Here is a 27,074-nt window from a genome sequence, read left to right as displayed (position 1 = left end):
TAATCCCACCTGCAAGCTTTAATTCCCCTTTGTTGTGTAACCTGACATATTCACATGGTCAGGTTTCAGTGCGGGGAGGCCTCTTTGGGGGGCAGTTAATTCTGCTAACCCCAGGGTCCTTGGCCTGCAATTTGAGCAACTGCCACCAGGGGGCAAAAGTGAGTTCATTTTAGCTGCCCGATCTGAAAGAGGTTCTCTACCCAACCGGGCTGACAAAAAACAGAGCCAGAACTTTCCACTCTGTTAGGCTTTTTGTTTTCCCTGGTAAAAAGTAAACTTTTATTAAAACAACAACACAAATATTTTTTTGTGTTATGCAAAATGTCCACTGAGAAGCTCAGCATTACAAAGTGTGTCCACGTGCGACATAGGAAGGTGGCAAATCCGGGAAGCTTGGAGCAGGAAGGGATCTGGGAGCCAAGAATGCATAGCCTTGGTATTGGAGCCTCAGCTCTCCTCCTTGCCCAGGCCCTGAGACCATGGCATGACCCTTCCTGTTTTGAGACATCAATTTCCCCATCTTTTCTTTTTTTTCCCCCTGAGGAAGATTCACCCTGAGCTAACATCTGTGCTAATCTTCCTCTGCTTTATATGTGGGTCGCTGCCACAGCACAGCTGACAAGTGGTGTAGGTCCACGCCCAGGACCCAAAGCAGAATTCAACCACTATGCTATGGACCCAGCCCCTCAATGTCCCCATCTTAAAAGTGGAAAGTTGGTCAGAATGGGTTCCTCTAAGGGGAAGTTCCAGGGCCAAGCTGGAGTCTGGGCAGAACCTCCCCACGCTCCCACCACCTGCTCTGTGAGGTCACAGTGCCCACAGCCTCGCTTGACCTGGGCAGATTCCATGCACCTTCCAGAGAACGCTAGGAGGTGGCAGCAGCCACGTCCCCCTCACCAACTCCCAGCGAGTCCCCCCCACGATTCCCCCGTCCTCGAGAAGGAAATTGATGCCACGGCACTCAAGGAGCCCCAGGGACCTGGGTGACCCACCCGAAGATGTGGCCCACACCTGCAGAGATGCCAGGCCCAGGAGGTGAGGACAGCAGCCCCTCCCTCTGCCTGGCCCTTTGTGGCTGACGAAACGCTGCCCCCCACCCTCTCCTTGGAGGCGAGCAGGCACCTTCCAGAGGCAGCAACTGAGGTCAGAGAGATTTGACAGGGGCCTTCCTAAAGTCTCCCGGCCCGGAAGTCATCCTTTCAGCACATGTTTATTGAGCACCAACTGTGCACTAGGCACTGAGCAGAGTTTGGGGAGCACAGTTGTTGCACCAGACAGACAGAGGTGCTCCTGCCCCCCTGGGGCTCACATCTAGTGAGGGAGACAGGCATCTCCGCCATCGATCTGTAGGAGGCCTCTGGTCACAGGCAATGGAAGTTCCAGCTCGAAATGATGCCTCGCTCTGGGCCCCTAGGCAGGATGGACATCCAAAGAGGGCATATAAAACAATCCACTGGGGTGAGGGGAGAGATTATTAAAACTTCAGTATATATTTTTCAGTCGATCCTCTTTTAATTTATATTCCTCAGGAATGTATAGATAAGTTTGTACCTTTGAATGGGTAAACAATGTATTAGCACACTTGGATATATATATGGTATTATATATAATTTCTTAATAAATAAACATAGCATAAATACATTGAGAGGTATAATAAAAAATGTTTGGAGACCATTGCCTTAAGAAATAAAGAAAATTTGTTGTCCCTTATACCAAGAGGTCCCAAGATGTGGGTGGCTCCAGAGCACGTTAATTCCACGGTTCTGCAATGTCACTTAAGACCCAGGTTCCTGCCATCTTCTTGCTCTTCCTTTGGCCTCATCTCACAATCACAAGATGGCCGCCACAGTTCCAGGCACCATGCAGAAGCATGGCTGTATAGGGTGGAAGGAGAGTGGGCCTGGCTTCCTGTGGGTCTCATTTTAACAACGAGAAAACCTTTCCCCCAGTCCTAGACCCCTGTACCCTCCCCCACCCCCTGCCCCTCACCCCTGCAGACTTCCCCATCCTTGAGCCAACCACAGCCAGGGGACTGGAGCATCACAACAGGCTTAGACCAATCAGGATTGTCTAAAATCATGGAAGGTAGGCACAGACAAGGGACCAAAATCAGCCTTCTGCCAGCAAGGGGAGGGAGTGGCTTTTGGGTGACAGCCACCTGTGACTGCCACAGCAAACTGAATCCTTTCCTCAAAATAGACTTGGATTTGGGGTCAGCCAGACCTGGGCCTATCCCCAGTTCACAGGTCTTGGGCTGCTGGTCTTGGGCAAATTTATCTACAGCTCAGTTTCTCAGCCTGGAGCTTGGGGACACCACGTTCCCCGTCAATTGTAAAATGCGATTGTGAATCTTGCCATCCCAGGGTCCTCCAACGAGGCAGGAACACCTGCAGGACGCCAGAGGAGCCCTCGCCAAACAGAAGTGAGCAGGGAGGGGAGAGGCGAGCCCTGGGATCTTCACGGGCAGCAGGGGGCTGAGGCTCAGAGACGTCAGATGGGTAACCCAGGGCCACCAGGCAAGGGGCTGGGCAGGAGCCAGGGATGCCTGGCACGAAGCTCTGGGTGCTCCCAGGTGTTTGCAGGCACCATGTCCCAGAGGCTGGCAGTGAGTGACAGCCCTGTGCTCTCTGCAGATGACTCCTTCCTGCTGCCCATCCGCATCAACGCCACAGCCCCGGGCCTGACTCAGTGCATGCTGGGATGTATGTGTATGTATATATTGAAGAGCTGTCTTGGCCATCAACAGGGGCCTGGGGAGAGGGCCCAGCCTCAGGCCGGGCTGGGTCTGTGGGGAAAGGCCTGCGCTGGGCTGCAGGGAAGGGAGGGAGCTGCAGGTGGAGCTCTGGAGATCTTCCCATCAGAGACGTCAGGGCCTCCTTCCAGCCAAGATCTCTTTAACAGGTGGAGAGAGGCAGTAGGAGGAAGATGCTGTTTGGAGGGGAGCTGGGTGCCACCCTCCCCTGCTCTGCCACCAGCCTGGCCACTGGGGTCAGAGAGGTCACGGGAATGGTTTGGGGCAACTCACCCTCACTTCAGGGACATGGATCTGACCACGGCCTAAACATCAGTCTTTTACTTCTATGTTGCTCCACCCCCCCGACCCCGCACTTATTCATCCTCTCTGTCATTTATCCAACCATCTGTCCACGTATCCATCTGTTGTAATATCCGTGCATCCCGTTAGTTCGTCCATCCATCCGTTCACTGAGTCAGCCATCAATTCACCCATAGCTTTATTTGCTAATGTTCACATCCATCCCATCATCAACCCATCCATCCTTCTATCCATCCTCTCATTCTCCCACCCTCTCATCCATCTTCCTAGTCATCCAGCTTCCAAGCCATTCATTCTCTTACCCATTCTTCCATGCACCCATGTATCCTCCCACCTACTCAGCCATCCCGAACCCCTACTTTTGACCTAGCTCCATGCTGGGCAACACTGGGCACCAGGGATAAGCCAGATGAGGACCTTGCCCTTGAGAAGTTCCCAGTGTCTGGGAATGGGCATTAGCACATCCCAGACTTTTCATGCTCCTGAGTCACTATTAAGTATCAATTAACTGCCAGTTGCAAGTAGTGCTCACCTGTAGGACCCATGCTCACTCCAAGCGGCTCTTACCCATAAGCAGAGCAAGGAGCTGTCCTGGGCTCCACTAGCAAATTGAGAGGGTCTCCCAGCAACAGAGTCTCACTCCCTGCAAGTGCTTGTAGGATAAGAATGAGGGTACAACTACCTACTGCTCTCCTGTCTCCTCCACAGCCTGGATCACCTGCCTGGCCTGCTTCCTGAGGACTCAGGCCCACCAAGTCCTGTTCAACACCTGCAGGTGAGCAGGGACAGGTGAGGGGAGGGTGATGGGGGCTGGGACCATGCGGCTGGTGACCATGGTAGCCCCCTCACTGGTTTAGACCTCCCTTTGATCACCAGATGAGTTACCCCAAACCTTGCTTTTACTAGATCCCCTCACCCCAGAACCCACTGTGGCTCCCCATTGCTCCAGCACCTGAGCTTGCAGCCCTCTGGAATCCTGCCCCACCCTTCCTTTCCAAGCTGCCCTCATTCTGCTTCCTGCTGTGGGCCCATTGGCTCAGCAAGGCTAGGGTTCTCCCTCCCTGGATCCCCCATTCCTATTCCCACCTCCACCCCTTTGTACACGCTGTTCTTCTGCCTGAATGCCTGTCCACCCTTTCTCTTTACCCTTCCCGACCAAGCAAATGCCTATGAATTCCTGCAGAGCTTCCCAACTCATTCATTCACTTAAAGTTTACATTCTAAACATTTCCTGAATGCCTGCTCTGGGCTCAGCCTTGGCCCCCACCACCCACGAGCTCCCAGTGGCAAAGGCAGACACCAAAAAGTGCCAAGCTGGGAGTGTTGACTCTGAAGGTCGTAGGAGGAGGGGACATTTGAGCTAAACCCTAAAGGATGCATTCACCAGGAGAGAAGAGGGGAGGGGACAAACAGTGTGTAGATGGAGAAAGGGAGTGAGGAGGACCAGTGACCACTCTGAGCTGATCCCTGATGGCCCCAAGTGCTGGGGTAAGAGCTTTCTCTCCTCTGGGACACTGTGGAGCCACAGAACATGGTCAGCATCTTGGCGAGGTGTCACTGCCCAGAGAGGGACATGTCCTTCAGGGTGGGAGAGAGGAGAGGGCCAGGCCAGGATTTGCCAGCCTGTACAAAGCCCTGCCTTGCCTGGACCACTGCTTCTCTGTCTTCCAGATGCAAGCTGCTCTTCCAGAAGCTCATGGAAAAGACAGGTGTCCTGGTCCTCTGTATTTTTGGTGCGTCTCCAGGGCCCTGCCCCATCCCAGGTGGAGGTACCCCTGGGCTCTCGCCCATCCTGGCACTGATCCTGCGACCCTGGGAAAGACACTGCCCCTCTATGAGCCTCAGTTCCCCCATCTGTCTAATGAGTGTTGCTGTGAGGATTAAATGAAATGACGGCCAGGAAAAATTTTTGAAAGCTAAGAAAAGCTTTGAAAACTGCAAAGCTCTCCCCAAACCATGTTGTGATAATTATTACTACCTCTTTCTGGGCTTCTGTGGCTTCCTTCCAGCCACCACTGCCGCCTCCCACATCACAGCTTTACTTTCTCAAAGGACTCTCCTCCCTCCACTCAAGTGTACTCACCGGGGGTGATACTAGGAAATACTAGGAAATTAGGAATTCCTAGGAAACTTAGCCCAGCAAATAAGCCTTTTTAAAATCACAGCTTTATTGAGATATAATTCACATACCATAAAGATCACCATTTTAAAATGTATAATTCAGCGGTTTTTAGTATATTCACAAAGTTGTCCATCTGTCACCACCATCAAATTCCAGAATCTTCATTACCCCTAAAAGAAACTCCCCAGTCCCTGGCAGTCATTCCCCATTCCCCCCCGCCCAGATCTAGGCAACCACTAATCTATTTTCTGTCTCTATGGATTTGCCTGTTCTGGACATTTCATATAAATGGAATCATGTAATATGTGGTCTTTGTGGCTTCTTTCACTTAACATAATATTTTCAAATTCATCCATGTTGCAGTATACATCAGCATTTCTTTCCTTTTTATGGCTGAAATTATCCCATTGTATGGTTATGCCACATTTTGTTTATCCATTCATCAGTTGATACATATTAGGGTTGTTTCTGCTTTTTGGCTATTATTAATAATGCCACTATGAACATTTCTATTAAATTTTTGTGTGGACGCGTGTTTTCAATTCTCTTGGGTATATATCTAGGCATAGAGTTGCCAAGTCCTATGATAACTCTATGTTTAACTATCTGAGGAATTGTCAAACTTTTTTCCAAAGCAGCTGCACCATGTTACATTCCTACCAGTAACGTGCGAGGGTCCCAGTTTCTCCACATCCTCACCAACACTTGTTGTAATCAGTCTTATTTTAGCCATCCCAGTGGGGGTGAAGTGGTATCTCATTGTGGCTTTTATCTCATTTCCCTGATGAATAATGATGTTGAGCATATTTTCACATGCTTATTGGCCATTTGTGTATCTTCTTTGGAGAAAAGGCTGTTCAGATCTTTGCCCATTTTTAAATTGAGTGGTCTTTTTATTAATGTTATAAAAGTTCCTTATATAGTCTGGATACAAATCTCCTATCAGATATATGATTTGCAAATATTTTCTCTCATTCTTTCGGTTGTCTTTTCTCTTTCCTGATGGTGTCCTTTGCAGCACAAAATTTTTAAATTTTGATGAAGTCTAAGTTATCTAATTTATGTTTTCTTTCATCATTTTTGCTTTTGGTGTCACATCTAAGAAACCATTGCTTAACCCAAGGCCATGAAGATCTACTCCAAACTCCCATGTTTTCTTCTAAGATTTTTATAGTTTTAACCCTTACATTTAGGTCCATGATGCATTTTTTAGTTAATTTTTGCATATGGTGTGAGGTAAGGATCCAACTTCATTTTTTTAAATATAAACAACCAGCTGTTCCAGTACCATTTATTGAAAAGACTAGTCTTTCCCTGATTTAATTCTCTGGCACCCTTATTGAAAATCAGTTGACCATAAGTGTGAGGGCTGCTTTTTGGACTCTCAATTCTGTTCCATTGATATATGTGTTGATGTGTTTGCCAGTACCACCCTGGACTGATTGCTGTAGCTTTGTAGTAAGTTTTGAAATCTAGAAGTGTGCGTCCTCCAGCTTTGTTCTTTTTAAGATTGTTTTGACTATTATGGGTCCCTTATGGTTCAATATGAATTTTAGGGTCAACTTTTCCATTTCTGCAAAAAAGGGCCATTGGGATTTTGATAGGGATTGCATTGATATGTAGATGAATTTGGGGATTAGTGTCACCTTAACAATATTAATGGATCTTCCAATCCATGAACGCGGGCTGTCTTTCCATTATTGATAGGTATCTCTATGTCTTCTTTCTTTCAATGATGTTGTGGAGTGCAAGTTTTGCACTTCTTTTGTTAAATTTATTCCTAAGTATTTTATTCTTTGAGATGCTATTGTAAATGGAATTGTTTTCTTAATTTCATTTTCAGATGATTCTTTGCTGGTGTTAAGAATTGTAATTGATTTCTGTATACTGATCTTGTATCCTGCAAACTTGAAGAACTTATTTATTATTTCTGACATTGCGCAAGACATCCAGTCTAGATACTTTAGGATTCTATATGCAAGATCGTGTCATCTGCCTCTTTTTTCTTGACTAATTAGCCTGGCTAGAACCTCCAGGACAACGTTTAATAGAAATGGCAAGAGCAAACACCCTTGTCTTGTTCTCAATCTTAGGAAGAACGCATGCAGCCTTTCACCCCTAAGTATGATGTTAGCTGTGGATTTTTCATAAACGGCCTCTATCAAATTGAGGAAGCTCTGTTCTATTCCTGATTTGTTGAGTGTTTTGTCAGGAGTAACAGGTTTTAAAGGCTTTTAATGATGGCTTCAAAGGTGGGATTTCAGGCAGCACGGAGATCATAAAATACAGCGGAGACCACCCCCTTTTCTTCTCTTTGCCAATTATCCCCAGTAGGCTTGAGACAGGGAGGGAGAGGAAACATGGATTATTCAGTTTATGCGAGACACTTTGCATACATGAGCTCTTTCCATTGTGAAGTGGATACTACCATTACGCCCATTTTACAGAGGAGGAAACTGAGGCCTAGTGGGATTAAGTAACCTCTGCTAACGTTGCACTGTGCTGGTAGGTGGCAATGCTGGCACATGGCTTAACTCCAGAGCCTAAGCCCTGAACCTTTCATCTTAAACGGCTCCTTCTCACTCTCTCGGCCCCGCAGGATTCTGGGTGTTTTCAGTGCACTTACCATCCCAAGTGCAAGTCTGGCAGGTGAGTGTGTTCTCTTCAGGCCCCACCACTGACTGGCCTCACCCCAACCAGTCAATGTTGCCTCCATAAGCTCCTCTCATTGTCACCACATCTGGATCCTAATCGGTTCCGGACTCACCCCAGCTCCAGATCGCTGTCTTTGCCATGCCACTAGCCTGGACTCATCTGTCCTGCCAAAATGTGGCTCTCAAAGACCAAATGCAATAGTGCCTCCTCCAGGCACAGTGAGGACAGAGAACACGTTTCTCTCTCTACTCAAGGTAGTTTGCTCTTCTGCTCAAATGAGCTGAGACTATTTGCTTTGTGGTTCCTGGGGAGGAAGGAGGAGCAAATCAGTGGCCAGAGCTCCCTGTCTGAGGACAGCAAAGAGTCTCCGAAGCCTAGGGAGAAAGGGGATCTGATGGGTCTGTCCCTCCCTCTCCTCTTCTCCCCTTATGAACTCCTTCATATCCTTCAAGATCCAGCTAAAATCTCACCAGCTCCAGAAACACTCAGGGATGGGTGGGCACATTCCCCTCTCTCTTCCCACAATTGTCTGCAATCATGAATGCAATCTTCTGCAGTTATGACTACTTCCCAAGCTGTACTGGGACCCCTTGAAGGCAAACCTCATTCTAGCAATATCCACCTCAGGGCCAGGCACAGGATTGCCACTATCAATGCTGGATGACTGGAAGGCCAGATGGGAGTGTGAATGGAGGGAGAATGGACGGAAGGGTGGAAGTGATGGATGTAGGAATGGGGGGAAATGGATGAGGGATAGATGGATGGACAAATGACAGAGTGTATGGATGAGAGAATGGATGGATGGGAGGGCAGATGGGATATATGAGTGGGTAAATGGAGGGACAAGTGGATGGTTGAATGGGAGGGTAGATAGATGGGAGGGTGGATGGATTGATGAGAGGGTTGATGGGTAAGGTAAAGTAGGTGGGTGGGAGGGTAGATGGATGAGGAAGGTTGGATAAATAGAGGAATAAATGGATGGGAAAGGGTGGAAGGATGGGATAGTGGAGGGGTAGGAGGATAGATGAATGAGGAGGTAGATGGCTGGATAAAAAAGAGGGTAAATTGGATTTTGGATAGATGGTAGATGGGTGCGTGGATAGAACTGCAAATAGGAGGGGAGATGAATGGATGGATTTATGACTGTGGGAGACTAGATGGATGAAACTCTATTGGGCCAAGATTAGGCCATCTGAAGGCGATCCCTTGCTTTCTTCAATACCCTACCAGGATGACAGCATATCTACTCCACTGCAGAGCTTGAGGTAAGACAAATCTGCCAAATAGTCTTATTATCACCTAAAAACCAGAGCTATAGCCAGGACCTGGTATGTACTGACTAAGAATGTGGGCTCGGCAGTCAGACCAACCTGGGTTTTAATCGAGCTCCCATACATCCTACCTGGTTAACTTCATGCAAATTCACTTCACCACTCTCGGCCTTTGACTCATTTATGAGATAAGGCATAACACCCACCTCCCCTGGATAATTATGAGTATTAAAGAATATGTAAACTGTCTTAAATAGTTCCTGGCCCATAGTTAGCGCTCAGCAAATGGTAGCTGAGAAGACATTTTAACCAATAAGATACCACCTGGTGGCAACATCCTTAATTGCAGACAAAATACTCAGGAATGTTCAGAAGGAATGAGCTGGGTTTAAGGATATTCCAAACAGGAGGAAGAGCACAAGCAATGTTTTAGAGATAAGAACCTGCTGAGTAGGCCCAGGAGTGTGGGAAAATGTGAAGCCAGTTCTCTGTGGGCTGACTGGCAAAGGCAGAAGCTGGGGGTAACAATAGCAGCATCACAAATCAGTCAGTCCATGTTCTCACTCCTTCCTCGTTAGGATGTACCAGGAGAAGGTGCGACATCACACTGGGGAAATCCAGGACCTCCGAGGTAGCGTGGACCAGCTCATTGCCAAGCTCCAGGAGATGGAAGCCATGTCAGATGAGGTGAGATGCTGGCCATGTGGCCCCCAAACACCTAACTTCTCTCTATGTTTGATGCCCTGCGTTCTAGACCCAAAATTTGGGTAGAGCACATCCCCAATAACTTCCTGGAAAAGAGTGACATAAGAGGTATCTTTATTTTTTAGAACTTGCACGTTTGAAAATGTCTTTGTTCTACCCTGGCACTTGATGATAGTTTGGCTGGGTATAGAATGCTAGATAGGAAATAGTTTCCTCTGAGGATTTTGAAGAAAATCCACTATTCTGTTCTAGTTTAAATTGTTGCTGTTGAGAAGTCTAACGGCGCCCTTATTATTGGTCCTTTGAGTGTGGTCTGTTTTTTATTCCTGGGAGTCTGTAGGATACTCTTTTTGTCCCCACTGTTCTGCACTTAACCTTCTTGAGGGGTTGCTGAGCTTATTGAATCTATGGGTTGATGTTTTTCAATAATTTTGGAAAATTCTAAGCTATTGTCTCTTATAAGATTCCTTTTTCCCCGTTATCTGTCTCCTCTCCTGGAACACCAGTTACATCTATGTGAGATCTTTAGAGCGTGTTCCACGTAATTCCTATGCTGTTACCTGGTTTGTTTGTTTTTCATTCTTTTTCTCTATGTGCCTGTTTAGATATTTTCTATTCACACTTCTTCAGGTTCACTAATACTCCTGTATTCTCTTCTGTCCAATCTACTGTTAAATCTTTCCATTAACTTCTTAATCTCATATACTACATTGTTTAGTTCTAGAATATACATTTGATTCTTTTTCATAGATTTTAAGTCTATTGTGGAACTCTACAACATTTTATCTGTCTTGTCCATCTTTTCCTTTATTTTATTTAACGTATTGGTCGTGATTATATTAAAAATCCTTATCTACTAAATCTACTATCTGGATCCTCTACGGTCTCTTTCTATTTCTGTCTTTTCTTTGGAATCATATCATATGGTCTTACCTCTTCATGTCTAGTAATTTTTTAGTGTTATCTGAACATTGTAGAGAAAAGAACCATAGACACTCCAGATAATTATAACTTCTACCAGAGAGAGCTCCCCCTTCCTTTGTAAGGAAGATGAAGTACACTGATCACTTCTATGTAGATGTGCTTTGAGCTGGTTCTGACCTGGATGGCAATTTTTATCAGAGGTTTTCAGGTTAACCCTTTAGCCTCTTGCCTGTGCATCTTCAAAAATTTGGTAAATGTCTTGATGGAAAAGATTGACCACATGTTTGCAGCCTCTCAAGTCCCAGTTATGTCTCCCAGCCCTGCATGAGTGCAAAATCTCTGACCCCAGGGGCAGCCTTCTCGGACGGGGGCAAGCTTGCATTCTCAGCCTCTAATTGACCCATCCTTGGTTTGGTGACCCCAGGGGACGTGCAGCTGTAGCTACTCAGCACTGATCCAGCACTTCTTCTCGGACAGCTGTTCTCCAAGTGTGATCACCATACGGGCAGTATCAACATTACCTGGGAAAATGTTAGAAATTTAACTTAATGGACCCCACCCAGAACTACTGAATCATACACTTTGAAGATGGGAACCAACCATATGTGTTTCAGCAAGCCCTCCAGGTGATTCTGACACATACTAAGAAGAACCACTGTTCTAAGGCTTGACTCTCATGCTTGTTTTGTTTGGGGCCCGCTCCCTCAGAGGGACTTGGTTTCCTAAGCATTGTGAGGCTGGAAAGTTTTACTTTGCCTTTCAGGAGCTTTCAAAGCAGCTCTTTATCTTCTTACGTAGTCTTAAGTTTCAGTTAACATCTTATGGAGGAAACTGACCATATTTGAGGCCCCTCAAGTCCCCAGTTTCTTCCCTTTAGCCCTTGTGGCTGTTAAAAACGTTGCTGTTTTCTCTTTCACCAGTAGCAGCCCCTTCTCTGGCCTGTGCCCAGAGCCTCAGCCCACACCCAGACTCATCAAATGCTCCCAAGGGTTAAAAAAATTGTCAGCACATTTCAGATTCATTCTCCCCTCTCTAGACTTTTCGTCCATCTGGTCCTTGTTGCTTCCATAGCTCAGTGATGACTTTAGAATAGGATTTAGTAAACTCTCTGGCTTTTTGCAGTTGTTTTCAATGGGGTCATTGGTCCTCTGCAGCTCAGTGCATCTTACGTGGAAGCCCTATGTCTTGACCTGGCATCTGAAATGTCATGATAATATGCTGATGGGCTGGCCGCCCCTGGGGCCCTTTCAATCTGGAAACTCATGTCCTTTAGTCCCAGGACGTAATGTTCTTCAATCATGTGATTAGATGGGTGACTTTCCCCCAGCTCTGGCTGCTCTGCTCTCATTTTTTTTTTTTTTTAAAGATTTTACTTTTTCCTTTTTCTCCCCAAAGCCCCCCGGTACATAGTTGCATACTCTTCGTTGTGGGTCCTTCTAGTTGTAGCATGTGGGATGCTGCCTCAGCGTGGCTTGATGAGCAGTGCCATGTCCGCGCCCAGGATTCGAACCAACGAAACACTGGGCTGCCTGCAGCGGAGTGCACGAACTTAACCACTCGGCCACGGGGCCAGCCCCTCTGCTCTCATTTTTGAAACTCCTATTATTGGAATGTCAAACTCCTGAACTAATCCTCTGGGTTTTTTTCCTTTTCTCCCCATTTTCCTCTCTTTGTCCTTTTGTTCCACAGTTGGGAAAACATTCTCAGCTTTATCTTCCAAAACTTCTACTGAGTTTTTTCATTTCCACTAACATAGTCTGAATTCCTAAGAATTTTCTTTTCTTTGTGCTCTGGGTGTTCCTTTCCACAGAATCCTATTCTTGTTCATGGATGCAATATCTTTCCTTACCTTTTGGAGCTCAGCCAGGTCATCAACCTCTTTGAGCCTCAGTTTCCATATCAACAAATTAGAGTCATAATCACTGCCCTGGAACACCCTGGCTATTGTTCTAGTTCCTACTGCTGCATCACCAGCCATCCCAAAACTTAGTGATGCGAAACAACCATTGATTACATTCAGAGATTCTGTGGACCAGGAATTCACACAGGCTACAGTAGGGATGGTCTGTCACTGCTCCATGATGTCTGGGGCCTCAGCTGGGAAGACTTGAAGGCTGGGGGTGACTCGACAGCTGGGATTGGAATCATCTGAAGGTGTCCTCACTGACGTGTCTGGAGGTTAATGCTGGCTGTCAGCTGGGAGCTCAGAGCTGTGGACAAAGGCACCCAAATGTGGCCTCTCCACGTAGTAGGGGCTTCCTCACAACATGGCGGCTGGCTTCCAAGAATGAGAGTCCCCAGAGAACCAGGCAGTGCCGTATCACCTTTGAGGACTTCGCCCAGAAGTCACACAGCATCCCTTGTGCCATAGTCACAGGCCCGCTCAGACTGATGGGGAGAGAAGAGTGTCAAAGTCACATTGAAAGTAGAGCATGGAGTAGGAGACCTTGTCATAGCCATTTTTGGAAAATATGACCTGCCACAGCTGTGAGGAGTCCAATAAAAATAACAGCCGGCATTTACTGAGCACTGCCTGTGCTCGGTGCTGGGCAGTAGACCACAGCGGCTGAGAGCATGAACTCCGGAACCGAACTCCCTGCTCTGCCTCTAACCTGCTGTGTGACCTTGGACAAGTTTCCCTTCTATGCCTCAGTATTCTCATCTTTAAAATGGGGATGATAATAGTCCATACCCCCTAGGGTTGCTGCGAAGGGATAAGAGTGAACACAAGTGGAGCCGAGGACAGTCCCGGCACACAGGAGCGGCTTTGCAAGTCTTAGCTCTAATCCTCACAACAGTGGGAGGGAGACGTGACTATCATCCCCGTCTTACAGACAAGGAAATCGAGTCAGAGGGGAGTCACCCCTCCAGAGCCCCACAGCAGCAAAGGTCCGTCTGACTCCAGGCCCCTTGCTCGTAACTTCACTGAGAGCCCTGGTCCCACGTGTGACACCCCGTCACGGTGGATGTGAAGCACTGAGTAAACCCGGTGGGTGGGGTGGGGGCGGCCCTGGGTCCCTTGGGCTTCCTCACAGTGTAGTGACTGGTGGTCCTGTGCATGGACCAGCCACGGCTTCCACAGGCTGGGGTAAGCAGTTAGGGACAAGAGAGTGCCCCACAGCCACCTGTCACCTGGTGTGAACACATGTGTGCACAGTGATCTGTAAGAACGTACCAGGGCACAGCTTGTGTCTTCTGCCTTTTCAGCAAAAAATGGCCCAGAAAATAATGAAGATGATACAAGGAGATTACATCGAAAAGCCGGACTTTGCCCTAAAGTCTATAGGTAAGTGACTGCCCAGTCACCCACTGGCCCACCTCAAGTTCCTCAGAAACTTCAGAGGGTAGATTCCCCTTCTGGTCCGGTGCACCCTCGGCTGCCGGGAAGTTCGTCCTCGGAGCTGACCTCTGCTCCGCAGCTGATTTCCTTACTGCAGATTCTGTTTTCTCTAACGGGGGCTGGGATGCACAGGGAGAGGTGGGACAAGGACATGCCAATCCCAGGACCTCCACTGCCCCTCCACCCACCCACCCGCCGTCCTCCAGACCTAGAGGTCAGCAGGGCCGGCCCTGTGCCGGGCGGAGGAGACTGACCAGTAAGCAAACCAACGGGCCCCATAAAAGTCGGGAATCGGTGCTTCAGAAAAGTAAGGCAGGTGGCTGGGATAGAGGCGACCCGGGCAGCAGCGTGGGGAGGACGCTTGGGTTGAGACCCGGTGAGGAGGGAGCCGCCGTGAAGGTGCCCCTGTGAGGGTGAGGACGGAGCGGGAGCGAGACAGGGACCCAGGGAGGAGGCGAGGTGGGCTGACCCGGCGCCCCCTCTGCTTAACGAGATGTGGGGTCAGAGGCTGTCAGCTCAGCCTCTCAGGGCCAGAGCCCCTCCTCTGTGAAACGGGTACAGAAACGGCCCTAGCAGTCACACCGAGGCCGACATAAGGGAGCGCTCGCTCCGCGCAGGCACTGCTGGAAAACGCTTCAGTGCATTAGCTCATTTCAACCTCACAACGGCCCTGGGAAGTGGATGCGATCATTCCTACTATTACTGATACTGTTATGACTCCCATTTCTCAGTGGGGAACACTGAGGGCCAGAGAGGGCCAATGACTCGTCCGCAGCGCTCGCCCGGCACGTAGTCCGCGCCCCATCAGTGCGGTTCCCCTCCTCCAGGCAGCAGCCGGGGCTGCTCGGCTGACGCCCGCCTCCTCCTACGCAGGGGCCTCCATCGACTTCGAGCAAACGTCAGCCACGTACAACCACGACAAGGCTCGCTCCTACTGGAACTGGATCCGGCTGTGGAACTACGCGCAGCCGCCGGACGTGATCCTGGAGGCAGGGGGAAGGGCGGGCCGCGGGCGGAGCGGCAAGGGTGTGGCTGGGGGGTCTGCGGGTGGGCGCTCAGAGCAGAGGTCTGAGTGAGAGCAAAGGGAGTCGGGTGTGGGGCGGGGTAGGGGTGGGAGCGGGAGACAGGGCGGGGCAGGGGGCGGAGGAAGTGTGGGGGGGTGGGGAGAAGTCAGGGGCAAGGGCAGGAGGGGAGGACAGCAGGGACCACTTGGGGCTGGGCAGAAACAGGGGACAGGCACAGGGACGGGCACGGGGCAGGGATGGCCTGCTTTGGCACTGGAAGGGCACCTCCCCGACGCAGCCCTGGAGACCCGACAGTCAGGGAACCCTCGGCCCCAGCAGGACCCAGCCCTCAGAGCTGAGGGGAAGACTCATCCTTGCTTCTGGAAGTCAGGGGCGCTTCCTGGAGGTGGTGGCACGAGAGCCAGGCTTTGTAGACAGGAAGGACCCGTCTCATCCAGAAGGCCGAGGAGGTCTAGGGGGGCCAGGGCGGGATGAGGAACCTGCCCTCCCCCACCCACCCAGCACAGCCCCCCTTGCACCTGCCCCTTCCAGCCCAACGTGACACCTGGCAACTGCTGGGCTTTCTCGGGTGACCGTGGCCAGGTGACCATCCAGCTGGCCCAGAAGGTCTACCTGAGCAACCTGACGCTGCAGCACATCCCCAGGACTATCTCCCTGTCGGGCAGCCTGGACACGGCACCCAAGGACTTCGTCATCTACGTGAGCACCCCAGCAGGGCCGTGCTTAGCTAAGGGGACAGCCTCGTCGTGGCGGGGCTCCAGGCACTGTGACAAACTGTCAGTACAACTCATGCAGGCCAGAGGGGCTGGATGAGGCTTTGTTAAGACTGGGAATGGCCAGGGCCAGGGATAGCAGATAAATGGATAAACCGCTTCTCTGTTTCAACCCAAGCTTTTCAGAGCCTATGTAATCTTCAGAGACCCTTGAGCCCCCATTTTACCGATAAGGAAGCTGAGGTCCAGAGAAGGGTCAGGGAAACACCCAAATCCTACAAGTCAATGCAGAGTTAGAAGTGGACCCTCAGCCTTCTGACTCCCAGTCCCGGGCTCTTTCCTATCCATTACTCTGTGCTGTGATGGAACGGTGCCCAAAGAGGTAGGGAGGTGCCCATCCTGGGAGGTGTGCAAGTGCAGAGGGGAGACACCCACTGCAGGCCCTGCCTGCACCTGATGCTTCCTCCTCGGCTCTGATTCTGCAGGGCATGGAAGGCTCCCCCCGGGAAGAGGTGTTCCTGGGGGCGTTCCAGTTTCAGCCAGAAAACATCATTCAGACGTTCCAGCTCCAGGTACCTGAGAAACGCTGCCCATGCTGAGCACCTGCTGAATGCACACTGTGTGCAGGGCTTTACCCAGGGGACCCCACTTCATCCCCCAACAGCCCCAGGAGGAGCACAATTGTCACTAACCCACTTGACAGATGAGAAAACTGAGGCTCAGGGTGATGGACCTGCTGCCCAGGGCTGAGAGAGGACCCTGAGGAGATCCATCCGGCCTCTGGCAGTCCCCCGTCTTCCCCGGCCTCCCAGGAGCCCTCCACGGCATCTCCTCCTGGGGAGAGCAGATGTTGAACAGGACAGGCCCAGTGGGCCAGGGATGCAGGGATGCTGGTCTCCACACTGGAGGCCCCATCATCAGCACCTGGTCCAACCTAAAACGAAGACCAGGAGTTGAGGACAGAAGCAAGACAGGAGAGGTGGCTGCCGGAACACCCCTGAGACGTGGTGGCAGGTCTAGGCTTGAGTATCAGGCCGACAGTGGCCTGAATCCTGACCCAACCACAAATTCTGTGTGATCTGGGGCCATGCCCTGCCTCTTTGGGCCTCAGTTTCCTCTTCTGTTAATCCCTGGGAGGTTAAGACCATCCAGGAGACCTTGAAGGCCAAAGCCCCGCTTGTGGCACTGGGCAGGGAGCATAGAAACACGGGCTCCATCCCCTTTCGAGGAGCAGGGAGGGGGAGGCCGTACTTAGGGAGCATCCACTGTGTGCAGCCCCAAGCTCTCCTTTCATGCTCACAGCAACCCCGGGAAGTAGATATTACCACTGCCATCTCACAGAGGGGGAAACTGAAGCCCAGAGAGGGGCAGTAGTCTGCCTAGGGTCCCACAGCACATACATGCCAGGGCCCCAATGCTGGGACCCCCTTCCCAGTCGCACCATGTCTGTGCTTCCAGCCTCAGCATCTCCCATCCTAGCCCCAGAGTATCAACTTGCTATGTGGCGTTGGGACAGTCCAGTCCCTTCTCTGAGCCTCAGTTTCCCCACCTGTGAAATGGGTCCCTTCCACTCAGAAACGCCCCTCTGGACAGGCCGAGTGGAGGCCTCTGGGTGAGCTGCCCCATGTCTGCGACTCTCTTCCAGAACCAGCCAGCTCGGACTTTTGACGCGGTCAAGGTGAAGGTATCAAGCAACTGGGGGAACCCGCGCTTCACCTGCCTGTACCGCGTGCGAGTGCACGGCTCTGTGACGCCCCCCAGAGAGCAGCCCAGCTAGAGCCCCTGCCCCGGGAGAGATTAAAGTTTATTCTTCACGCCCCAGCCCGAGTCTGTGTGTCTTTGGCCCCAGAGAGTGTGGGTGGGCTAGCATTTGACGGCTGAGCAATTAGGCATCACAATGATTAATGCTGGGCGCCCTGGCACCCTCACAGCAGCCCCATGAGGCCCCATTTTATAAGGGACAGTGAAGGCTACAAGCAACAGGATGACTCGCCAGAGGTCACAGCCAGCAAAGGGCAGCACCAGGATTCAAACCCAGGCAGTCTGACTGGCTTCCAGTTGAGCTCTGCCCCTGACCCAGGTATAGCCTTGGGCAAGACCCCGCCCTCTCAGGGTCTCAGTCTCCCCATCTGTACCATGGGAACAGGATTATGGCTGTAGTATCAGATGAGACGGGAAATGGGAAGTCCCATTCCTGCCCACCTTGAAGTGTTTCAACATCATACAAATTACTGTGTGGCATTAGGCAGGACACACACCCTCTCTGGACCTCCAAGCATAAAGATTTCTATTCCATTTTGTGCATCAAAAAACAATATCAACAAAGTAAAAAGGCAACCCAGAGAATGGGAGAAAATATTTGCAAATCATATATCTGAGAAGGAATTAATATCCAGAATATATAGAGAACTCCTAAAACTCAACAACAAGAAAACAACCCAATCAAAAATAGGCAAAGGCCTTGAATAACTATTTCTTCAAAGAAGACACACAAATGGCCAATAAGCACATGAAAAGATGGTCAACATCACTGATCACTAAGGAAATGCAAATCAAAACCACAATGAGATATCACCTCAGAGTCATTAGGATGGCCACTATAAAAAAAAAAAAAGAACAGAAAATAGTGCTGACAAGGATGTGGAGAAATTGGAACCCTTGTGCACTATTGGTGGGAAAATAAAATGGTACAGTGCGGTGGAAAACAGTACGGCAGTTCAACAAAAAATGAAAACTAGAATTAGCATATGATCCAGCGATCCCACTTCTGGGGGTACACCCAAAAGAACTGAAAGCAGGGTCTCAAAGAGATGTTTGTGCACCCACGTTCACAACAGCCAAAAGGCGGAAGCCACCCAAGTGCCCATGGATGAATAAACGGATAGAGAAAATGTGGTATAGACATACAATGGAATACTATTCAGCCTTAGAGCGGAAGGAAATTCTGACATATGGTGCAGCACTGATGAACCTTGAGGACACTGTGCTGAATGAAAGAAGCCAGCCGTAAAGACAAGATATGATTCCACTTACGTGAGATACTTAGACTAGTCAGTCCTCAGGGGCTGGGGCGGGGGAATGGGGAGTTAGTGTTCAGTGGGGACAGAGCCTCCGTTTTACAAAATGCAAAGGGTTATGGTAATAGATGGTGGTGATGGTTGCACAATGTTATGAATGTGTTTAATACCACTGAACTGTACACTTAAAAATGGTTATGACGTGGGCCAGCCCGGTGGCGCAGTGGGTAAGTTCGCACGTTCTGCTTCGGCGGCCCGGGATTCACCAGTTCGGATCCCGGGTGTGGACATGGCACCGCTCATCAAGCCATGCTGTGGCAGACGTCCCACATATAAAGTAGAGGAAGATGGGCACGGATGGTAGCTCAGGGCCAGTCTTCCTCAGGAGAGATAGGAGGATTGGCAGCAGATGTTAGCTGAGGGCTGATCTTCCTCAAAAAAAAAAATGGTTAAGACGGTAAATTTTATATTATATATATTTTACCACAATAAACAAAACTGAAAGACGTTATAAAATACCTTAAATCTTGTAAAGGAGAAAATCTGGGAGACTTCAGAAACATTATAAGAAAACCCTATAAATTCTGATAGCACGTTTCGTGTCATTACTATTAGAAATGCAGGTGTAAATTGTTTTAAGTTTCTGTTCCCCAAACCTGTCACTCATATTTTGCGTGCGTAATCTTTGCCGAAGCTGAGTCCCACCTGTTCCAGTACTTACATGAGCGCTTACAGAATTGCTACAAAACAAGTCTCTACAGCCGGTATCCACAGTCACTCCATCCACGGAGCTCTCAGCGCAGAACATGGCACCCAGTACATGATGGGTAAATGGTCACCAAGGTTACTGTCGACCTCCAGCCCCAGGCAGGTGAGAGGAAGCCCAGTCCTCTGGGAGAGGGTGATGCCGCCCCTATGCAGGGCCCCAGAGTGGGGCAGACTGGCCAAGCCAGAAAAGGCCCAGGGACTGGAGGCTGCAAGGGAGGGAATTCATACGGGCAGGGCCACACAAGTGGAGACGCTGCCAAGGGTCCAGCTGGGCATTAGAAGACCGGATAAATCAGAAATATGCTTGTCTCCTAGGAGGGCACCCTGGACAGGCCCCAGGGCTGCTGCAGAATTCGCCCCTCAGACCATCCGCCAGGCTTCACCAGCCCCAGGGGGCCCTCCAGCACCCAGCCCCAGGGCCTGCCCTTCAATGGTCTCTATGGTGGGGCGGGCTTCAAGGAGTCACCTCATATTCCTGCCATTCCCACCATCTCCCAGCAATCAGTGGACCTGGGAGCCACACACCTCCAGCCTGGCATTATTCCATAGTTTCATGAGGCACATTCTTGTTATTAAAAAGCCAAACCATACAGAGGTTTGATGAAAGCGAACTCATAGACACCCCACTTCCTCCCCAGATGGCTCCTGGCCTCACTCCTCTAACTGTTCCAGATGTTTTCTCCCCATCATGTCTTTTAACTTTGTTTAAAGTGTATTTTGGGGGCCGGCCCGGTGGAACAGTGGTTAAATACGCATGTTCCACTTCTCACCAGCCCAGGGTTCACCAGTTCGGATCCCAGGTACGGACATGGCACCCCTTGGCAAGCCATGCTGTGGTAGGCGTCCCACATATAAAGTAGAGGAAGATGTGCACCGATGTTAGCTCAGGGCCAGACTTCCTCAGCAAAAAGAGAAGGACTGGCAGCAGATGTCAGCTCAGGGCTCATCTTCCTCAAAAAAAAAAAAAAAATTAGTTAAAAATAAGTAAATAAATAAAGTGTCTTTTGTTCAACAGATGTTTTTGAACATTTTGTGTAGTTAAATCAGTCTTTTCCTTTATATCTGCTAAGTTGTGTACATTGTCAGGAAGGTTCCAAGATTATATAAATATTATCGCCCAGTTCCAAGATTATAGAAATATACTCCTATATTTTCTTCTACTAATTTTATAATATGCATACATAATATATTATAGATAATATATATATCTACACACCATGGATATTGATATAGATGGATGCTCTTCAGTGCTCACACACAAGATTTGGATGTATAAAAGCTCTTTCATGCATCTGGAATTTATTTTTGTGTATGATGTGAGGTAGGGATTTATTTTAATTTTTGCTCAGTTACTACCCAAAGGCCACAATATGGTACCATTATGGAGTAGCCCCTCTTTCCCTGTAGCTTGGAAACACTGCAATGCCCAGCTCCTGGTCTCCGCACGCCACGGAGCCCCGTCTCCTCCTGCACACACATCACGCTCTCTGACTTACTCTGGTTTTGGAATATGTGCTGGTTCGTGCTAGCGAGTCACCTCCTTTTATTGCTCTGTCTCCAGACGTTCTTGGCTGTTCTCATACACCTTCTCTTCCTGGCAAACTTTAGAATGAGCTTATCAAGTTGCGTTTTTTAACAGCTGAACTAGCACTGGTTTTACGGATTTGCATATGGAGAATAAATCTCTTGGCCACGTCAGCTCTTTCTTCCTGGAACATGGAACCTTCTCTCCATATCTTCAAGTTTTCCTTCAACATCTTGAGTAAAGTATCCCTTCTTCATATGATTTTCTTGCCAGACTCATTTTACCTGGATATTTTAGCAGTTTGGGGTGATTGTAAATGGAATCTTTACCCTCAGTGACATTTACTGTGGTCGGGGCTGCACAGGAAACTCCTGCTATGAGTGCCCGAGAGCCACTCATGAGGCACTTGCCCCTCCATAGTCTCCACTGTCTTGAGGGTGCAAGTAAATTCTCCCAGGTGTTCTGGGTGGACACTCACATCACCCACAAGCATTCCATGTTGCAAAGGTGTGTTCACACCTGTCACCGCATCTCCTGCTCACTACGGGATGGAGCACCCCCCCAGACACGAGGAAACTGAGACATGGAGAGGTGGAGCCACTTCCCAAGGTCACAGGGTGGGTCGTGGTGGAGCCGCAACCACGACCCAGACCTGCCAGGCCCCAGAGTGCTTGCTCTCCCCCCCTACCCTTCCCACAGTCACTTCATTTTCCAACAGGTGCCCATGGACCCACAGTGGAAGCGTGAGTGGAGAGCAGGGTTCCCGGGCTCTGTCCCAGCTGCGCCCTGGAAGGCAGCCCGATGGCCCCACTCCTACCCCAGGGCCAGTGGGACAACCACGCAGACAACCCAGGGAAAGCAGCAGAGCCTGGCAGGCACTGCATCAACGGGGAGTCTTGCTCTCCATGGAGCACGCACTGCACGCGGCTCAGCTCCCTGCCCGGGTTATCAGATGCCCCTTTATTCACCATGGGTCCCCCCTTCACCCACCCCATACATGTCCTCCAAACCCCGACAGCCCCTGTCCTCCAAGGTCAAGAGGCCCTGGGTGTTAGAGTTCACAGTGCACAGTGTCCCCACTGCACAGAGAGACAGGCCGAGAGGGACCCGGTCTCACCCAAGGCCCACACAGAAAGCTCCTCAGCCCAGCAGGGGCAGGGCCTGCTCCCCCCAAGGAGGGACTCCTTTCTGCGGCAGCATCCTGCAAGAGAACAAAGGCAGCCCCTAGGTCTCGTGCCCCCCACCCCTATTCCAGGTCCATAACGCCCAAGGCTGGCTGCCTGCCTGCCATTCAACCCACCTGCTGGCCTGGAGCAGAGCAGTGGGCGACCAGCCAGGGTGGGAGTCAGCTCTCTGCGGCGACCAAGACAGAACCGGAGGTACAGAACGCCAAAGCCCCCACCAAGGCCCCCGGGGTGGCGCCTCCAATAAGCCTGGCTCAAGCCCCAGGATTCTCGCTAATCCCGCTGATCCCCAGATGCTGGGCCGGTAGGGCTGGGGCAGGTGGGCGGGGCCTGGGTGCCCCTGCCCTGTGCTCCCTCACTGTGTGACCTGGAGGGAGTCACCCTCTCAGCCTGTTTCCCCTGTGAACCCAGGAGCTGCTAATCCTCATCTCCTCCTGGCCAGAAGCAGAGAGAGGCCCCCAGATCCCGGTGTGAAAGGCTCGTGTGGCCTGCAGTAATGGCTGGGAATCCCTCACACATAGACCCAGGGAAGCGCCACGTTCTTTATTTCTCCAGATAAAACGCGGGTCCAGGCACCCAGGCCAGTGGGGAGTCCCACAGCAGTCGTTTCTCAGGTCACTGTCCCCATCCCAGGGCTCTGGGGATGACTCGGCCCTGAAGAGGAGGGGCCGAGGCTGCTGGTCCGCACGTGTCATGGTCACAGCTGGGGAGCCTCGGCTTGAGGACTCCCGTCCAACCCCTTCTTGACTATGGGGCCCTAGGGCTTTTGGGAAGCTCTAGGTGGCCTGGAAGGGTGGCCCAGACTCTGGGGCCCCCAGAACCCCCATGCGCTTCCTGGGTCTGTGGACACACGGAAGCCGCTCTGCCCCTCAGTGCTGGCAAAGGATCCCCTGCTCCGTTCAACTCTCAGGTGCTGGTCCTGGACCAGTCCCTGGGGCTCGTGCTCCAGGAGGGATCAGAGCCGGAAAAGGAGGGGCTAGGCCAGCCTCCAGCCCCGGGGCCAGGGAGCTTCTGCCCCCCACGCAGCCCCAAGTCCTTTGAGCTCTCAGCTTTAGCTGCGGGTCTGGGGTGGGGGGCCGCCTCGTCACCCGCCAAGGCTCAGAATAGCAGAGCTCCCCAGTGACCACTCCCTTCTTACCCTGCCAGCTTGTCCACCATCGATGACACCAACCAGCATTTGGCCAAGCGGGAGCATCCCCTCCAGAAATCCCCTCTGGGCCAGGACAGAAGTTCCTGGAAGGCCCTTTCCATTAGCACAGACATGCCTGGCATCGTTCCAGGAGGCTCTGAGACCTGAGCTTTGCAAAGGGGATGAGCAATAAAAATGACACCAGCGCCCTTCACAGAGGGCTCGCCCTGCGGGGCCTGTAGCCAGGTGCTCGCTCTCCATCCCCACGTCCACTTCTCCCAGCTTCCCTGTGAGGGAGGTGCAGCAGGAGGAAATGAGGGCGACATGGCCTGCGTGTGGTCACACGGCTCGGGAGCTGCAGAGCTGGAATGCAAGGCTGGGCTGTCACCAGAGTTCCTGTTAGTGGTGTGTCTGGGAAAGGAAGGGCTGGTAGGGATAAGGGTCAGTGGCTGTGGGTCCACAGGGAGGACGAGGCAGGGGGTGTTGGGGCCCCTGCAAGCTGGCATGGCCAGTCTCTCCTGTGGCCCCTGTGAGAAGCCAAGGGAACACAGCTGCTCAGCCTGGCACCTCCCCACCCCACATCACTCTTCCGGGCAGAGCCGGGCCAGAGCAGGAGGTAAACATGGATGCCACCCAAGGGAGGACTTTCTAACTGTCCGACTCTGCAGGAAATGAGCCCCCTGTCCCAGGAAGGGTGCAAGTCCGGGTGGAGTGGGGTTACTCAGGAGCTCAGGATTCTGTGGATTCTCTAACCTGGTTTTAGAGGTGGCTCCTTCCTCCTCTGCCCTGAGGGGTCCTCAGCCTGGACTGTCTCGTGAGCGCCACCCATTGGGATGTTGCTATTTTCATTTGAATCACCAGGAGGGGCTGCCTTGCTTTCCAGATGAGGTTTGAAGGGATTTAGCCACTGGCCCTTGGTCACCCAGGCAGCGTGGAACAGAACCCAGAGGGTACCCAGGAGAGCCAGGGGAGGGAGGAGCCAGGCGCAGGGGTCGGCCTGGCCTGGGTGCAAATCCAGCACTAGCTTCTCCGTTGGGTGACCTTGGGCAAGTCAATTCCCCTCTCTGAGCCTCTACTCTCTTCTGTAAAACGCGGGGGAAGCCCGCTCACCTCTCTGGGAATTCAGTGGGACTTGCAGTGCACAGGACCTCAGACAGAAACCAGGGAGCTGAACACGACACCTCCCTTCCCCACACTTCCACTCCTGCACAGCAGCACAGCCCACCGCCTCCACCTCCTGAGCCCCCCATGCCCTCCACCCCCACGCTCAGATGAGCCTCCCCACTGGGGCCCCGCTCCAATCTGACCATGTCGCTTCCCGGCTCCAAACCCTGCGATGGCCCCATCTCACGCGAGTAACCTCCAGACCCTTGTCACGATCTGCAGGCCCCACCTGCCTGGCTGACCTCCTCTCCTCCGTGGTTCCCCCAGCCTTGCTGCTCCTTGGACGCTGGTCCCACTCCCACGGCAAGGCCTTCACCTCGGCTGTGCCCCTGCCTGGAACTCCCGTCCCCCAAACATTCACCCACTGGCTCCTCTATCCTGCAGGTCTCAGCTCAGATGTCACCTCCTCAGGGAGGCCTTCCCTGATCACGTGTCCTAAGTAACTCCCTGTCACCTCCTGCCCCATCGATTGTCTTCCCCACCTCCTGCCTGACCTGCTCTTAGCACTTAGTGCTCTATCAGACACTGTTTGCTTATTCTTGCTATTCTCCCTTGTTTGCATGTGTGAGGTCCCCGAGGGCAGGCACCGTGTTGGTTTTATCCACTGCTGTGTCCCCAGAGCCTGGCACCGAGCCTGGCACACAGTAGGTGCTCCACCGACACAAGCCAGATGAGCGAACAGCACACAGGAGGGGTGCCAATGCCCTAAGTTGCCCGGTCAGGCACAGCCCAGGCTCGGACTCTCGGCATCAGGGAAAAACAAAGGTGTTTATTTGCAACAGACGCTGATATAGCACGAGGCCCAGTAAGGATGGGCATGGGTGGAGCCGCCTGGCCGCCCCCAAGTCCCTGAGTCTGGAGTCGGGGTCCCACCAGCGGCCTTCCCTGGAGAGCACGGTGCTCACCCACAAGTGGGCAAGAGGGAGACAAGTGTTGGAAAGCGGGAGGCCCGGGTCCAGCCAAGTCCATCTCTGGGCCTCAGTTTCCCCATCTGCACAATGGATGCCCACCTCCTGCCCTTCAGCCTCCTCTGACTGGAGGGGCGGGAAAGGCCTTTGGAGAGCGGAGGCCTCGGAGAACCGAGGCCCTGCAGCAGGGCGCTGGGAGAAGAGCCCCGAGCTCCCAGGGGGGCAGGCCAGGGGTCGGAGAGCGCCCAGGCCATGGGACGACTCAGACAATCTTCATGGTGACGCCAGCAGCTCCATACTCAGGACATTGGGCAGAGGGATCCCCAGCAGCAGGCACTGGGGGCCCAGCCACCGCGCCTGGCTCCTGACGGCTTGTCCCCACAAGGGCCGGTTCCCTTAACCATCTCTCCCACTGCATCTCTTCCTGGGACCACCGCCCCCGTGCCCGTTTGATCTCACCTGCCTTGTCAACACCCTCTGTCCCTGAGCCAGTGGAGAAAGGCGGGGTGCTACCCAGGCCTGTGTCTTCTCTAGCTGGGGGATGGGGAGCTTAACAGGGAGGGGCCACAAGGACCCCCAGGCTCCAGAGTAAAACCAGCTCTGCTGGTTGAGAAAGAAACACCAAGCCCATTAGTCCTGCCAGAAGGTAGAAAGAGCACAGTGACGGAGACAGAGACTGAGACGCCGCCCCACCGCTGCGTCCGAGGGAGCCGCGACACCCCACTGACCCCCAGACGTTCCAGGCACACGGCCACGCCCATGAGAGGGACAGGTGACAATCTCTGCAGAGACCTGGGGGCAGGAGAAGGTAAAGAGATTCACCTGTATTTTCACTGTTTTCATACTAAATTATATTATGGGGTGGAAGGCCAAAATTATGGTAATCTTGTAAGAGAACTGGAGCCTCTGTCGAGCTTCTTTGAGCTGCACCTGCAGGGCCGTCAGCAGGCATTCCCTGCCAGCGCCTTCACGGATGCTGAGATCTGGCCCACCCCTGCCACCCTCTCATCACCAGCCAAGTGTCCCTCCCCTGCCCTCATCCCTGGAGACTTCAGCCAATATTTGAGGGGCCCCAGGTCCGGGTTCTGTCCTCAGTGTTCACACCAGGCTATGCCAACTCATCTCCCTTTGCTGAGTCGAGAGGCCGCAGGCCCTTTTGGGAGGTGCCCCCTCCCCTGTGTCACCCTCTCCCTAGAGCCCAGCTGCCTCAGAACAGCCTGGGGCGGGGGGGTCCAACACCCACCCTCACTCAGGCACTGCTTGCTGTGTGACCAAGGGCAAGTCTCAACCTCTCTGAGCCTCAGTTTCCACTAATATGACCAGAGACCCTGGGAGCAAGGAGGAGGTGAGCTTTGGCCTTGCTAGGCTTGGAGCCAGCCCCTCAGACCCCCCAGGGAACAGGGGACAGAGAGCTGGCAGCCTCCTGGTAACAACAATAAGAGATGGCTCCCTGGGCGATGGTGATGGGCTGAGCCCGTCACCTGCCTTATCTCCCCACCCCAGTCCCCTATTTGACAGATGAGGCCACTGAGGCCCATGGAGGGGCGGTAACCTGCCCATGTCACACAG

General features: G+C 51.9%; 1 protein-coding gene across 1 annotated transcript; it reads left to right on the top strand.

Moving 5' to 3' along the window:
• Positions 1 to 949: 949 nt before the first annotated feature.
• Positions 950 to 17,587, top strand: SUN5 (Sad1 and UNC84 domain containing 5). Its single transcript, XM_014845111.3, has 13 exons — positions 950 to 1,035; positions 2,364 to 2,422; positions 2,634 to 2,708; positions 3,764 to 3,830; positions 4,727 to 4,788; positions 7,777 to 7,826; positions 9,063 to 9,097; positions 9,682 to 9,790; positions 13,940 to 14,018; positions 14,946 to 15,061; positions 15,629 to 15,796; positions 16,296 to 16,382; positions 17,456 to 17,587. The coding sequence occupies exons 1-13, from the start codon at positions 950 to 952 to the stop codon at positions 17,585 to 17,587; spliced, it is 1,125 nt and encodes a 374-aa protein (XP_014700597.1).
• The last annotated feature ends 9,487 nt before the right edge of the window (positions 17,588 to 27,074 follow it).

The sequence above is a fragment of the Equus asinus genome, chromosome 15 (assembly GCF_041296235.1).
Source record: "Equus asinus isolate D_3611 breed Donkey chromosome 15, EquAss-T2T_v2, whole genome shotgun sequence".
Taxonomy (NCBI): domain Eukaryota; kingdom Metazoa; phylum Chordata; class Mammalia; order Perissodactyla; family Equidae; genus Equus; species Equus asinus.
Note: the sequence above shows the minus strand (reverse complement) of the source record. Positions and strands in the feature narration are given on the sequence as shown.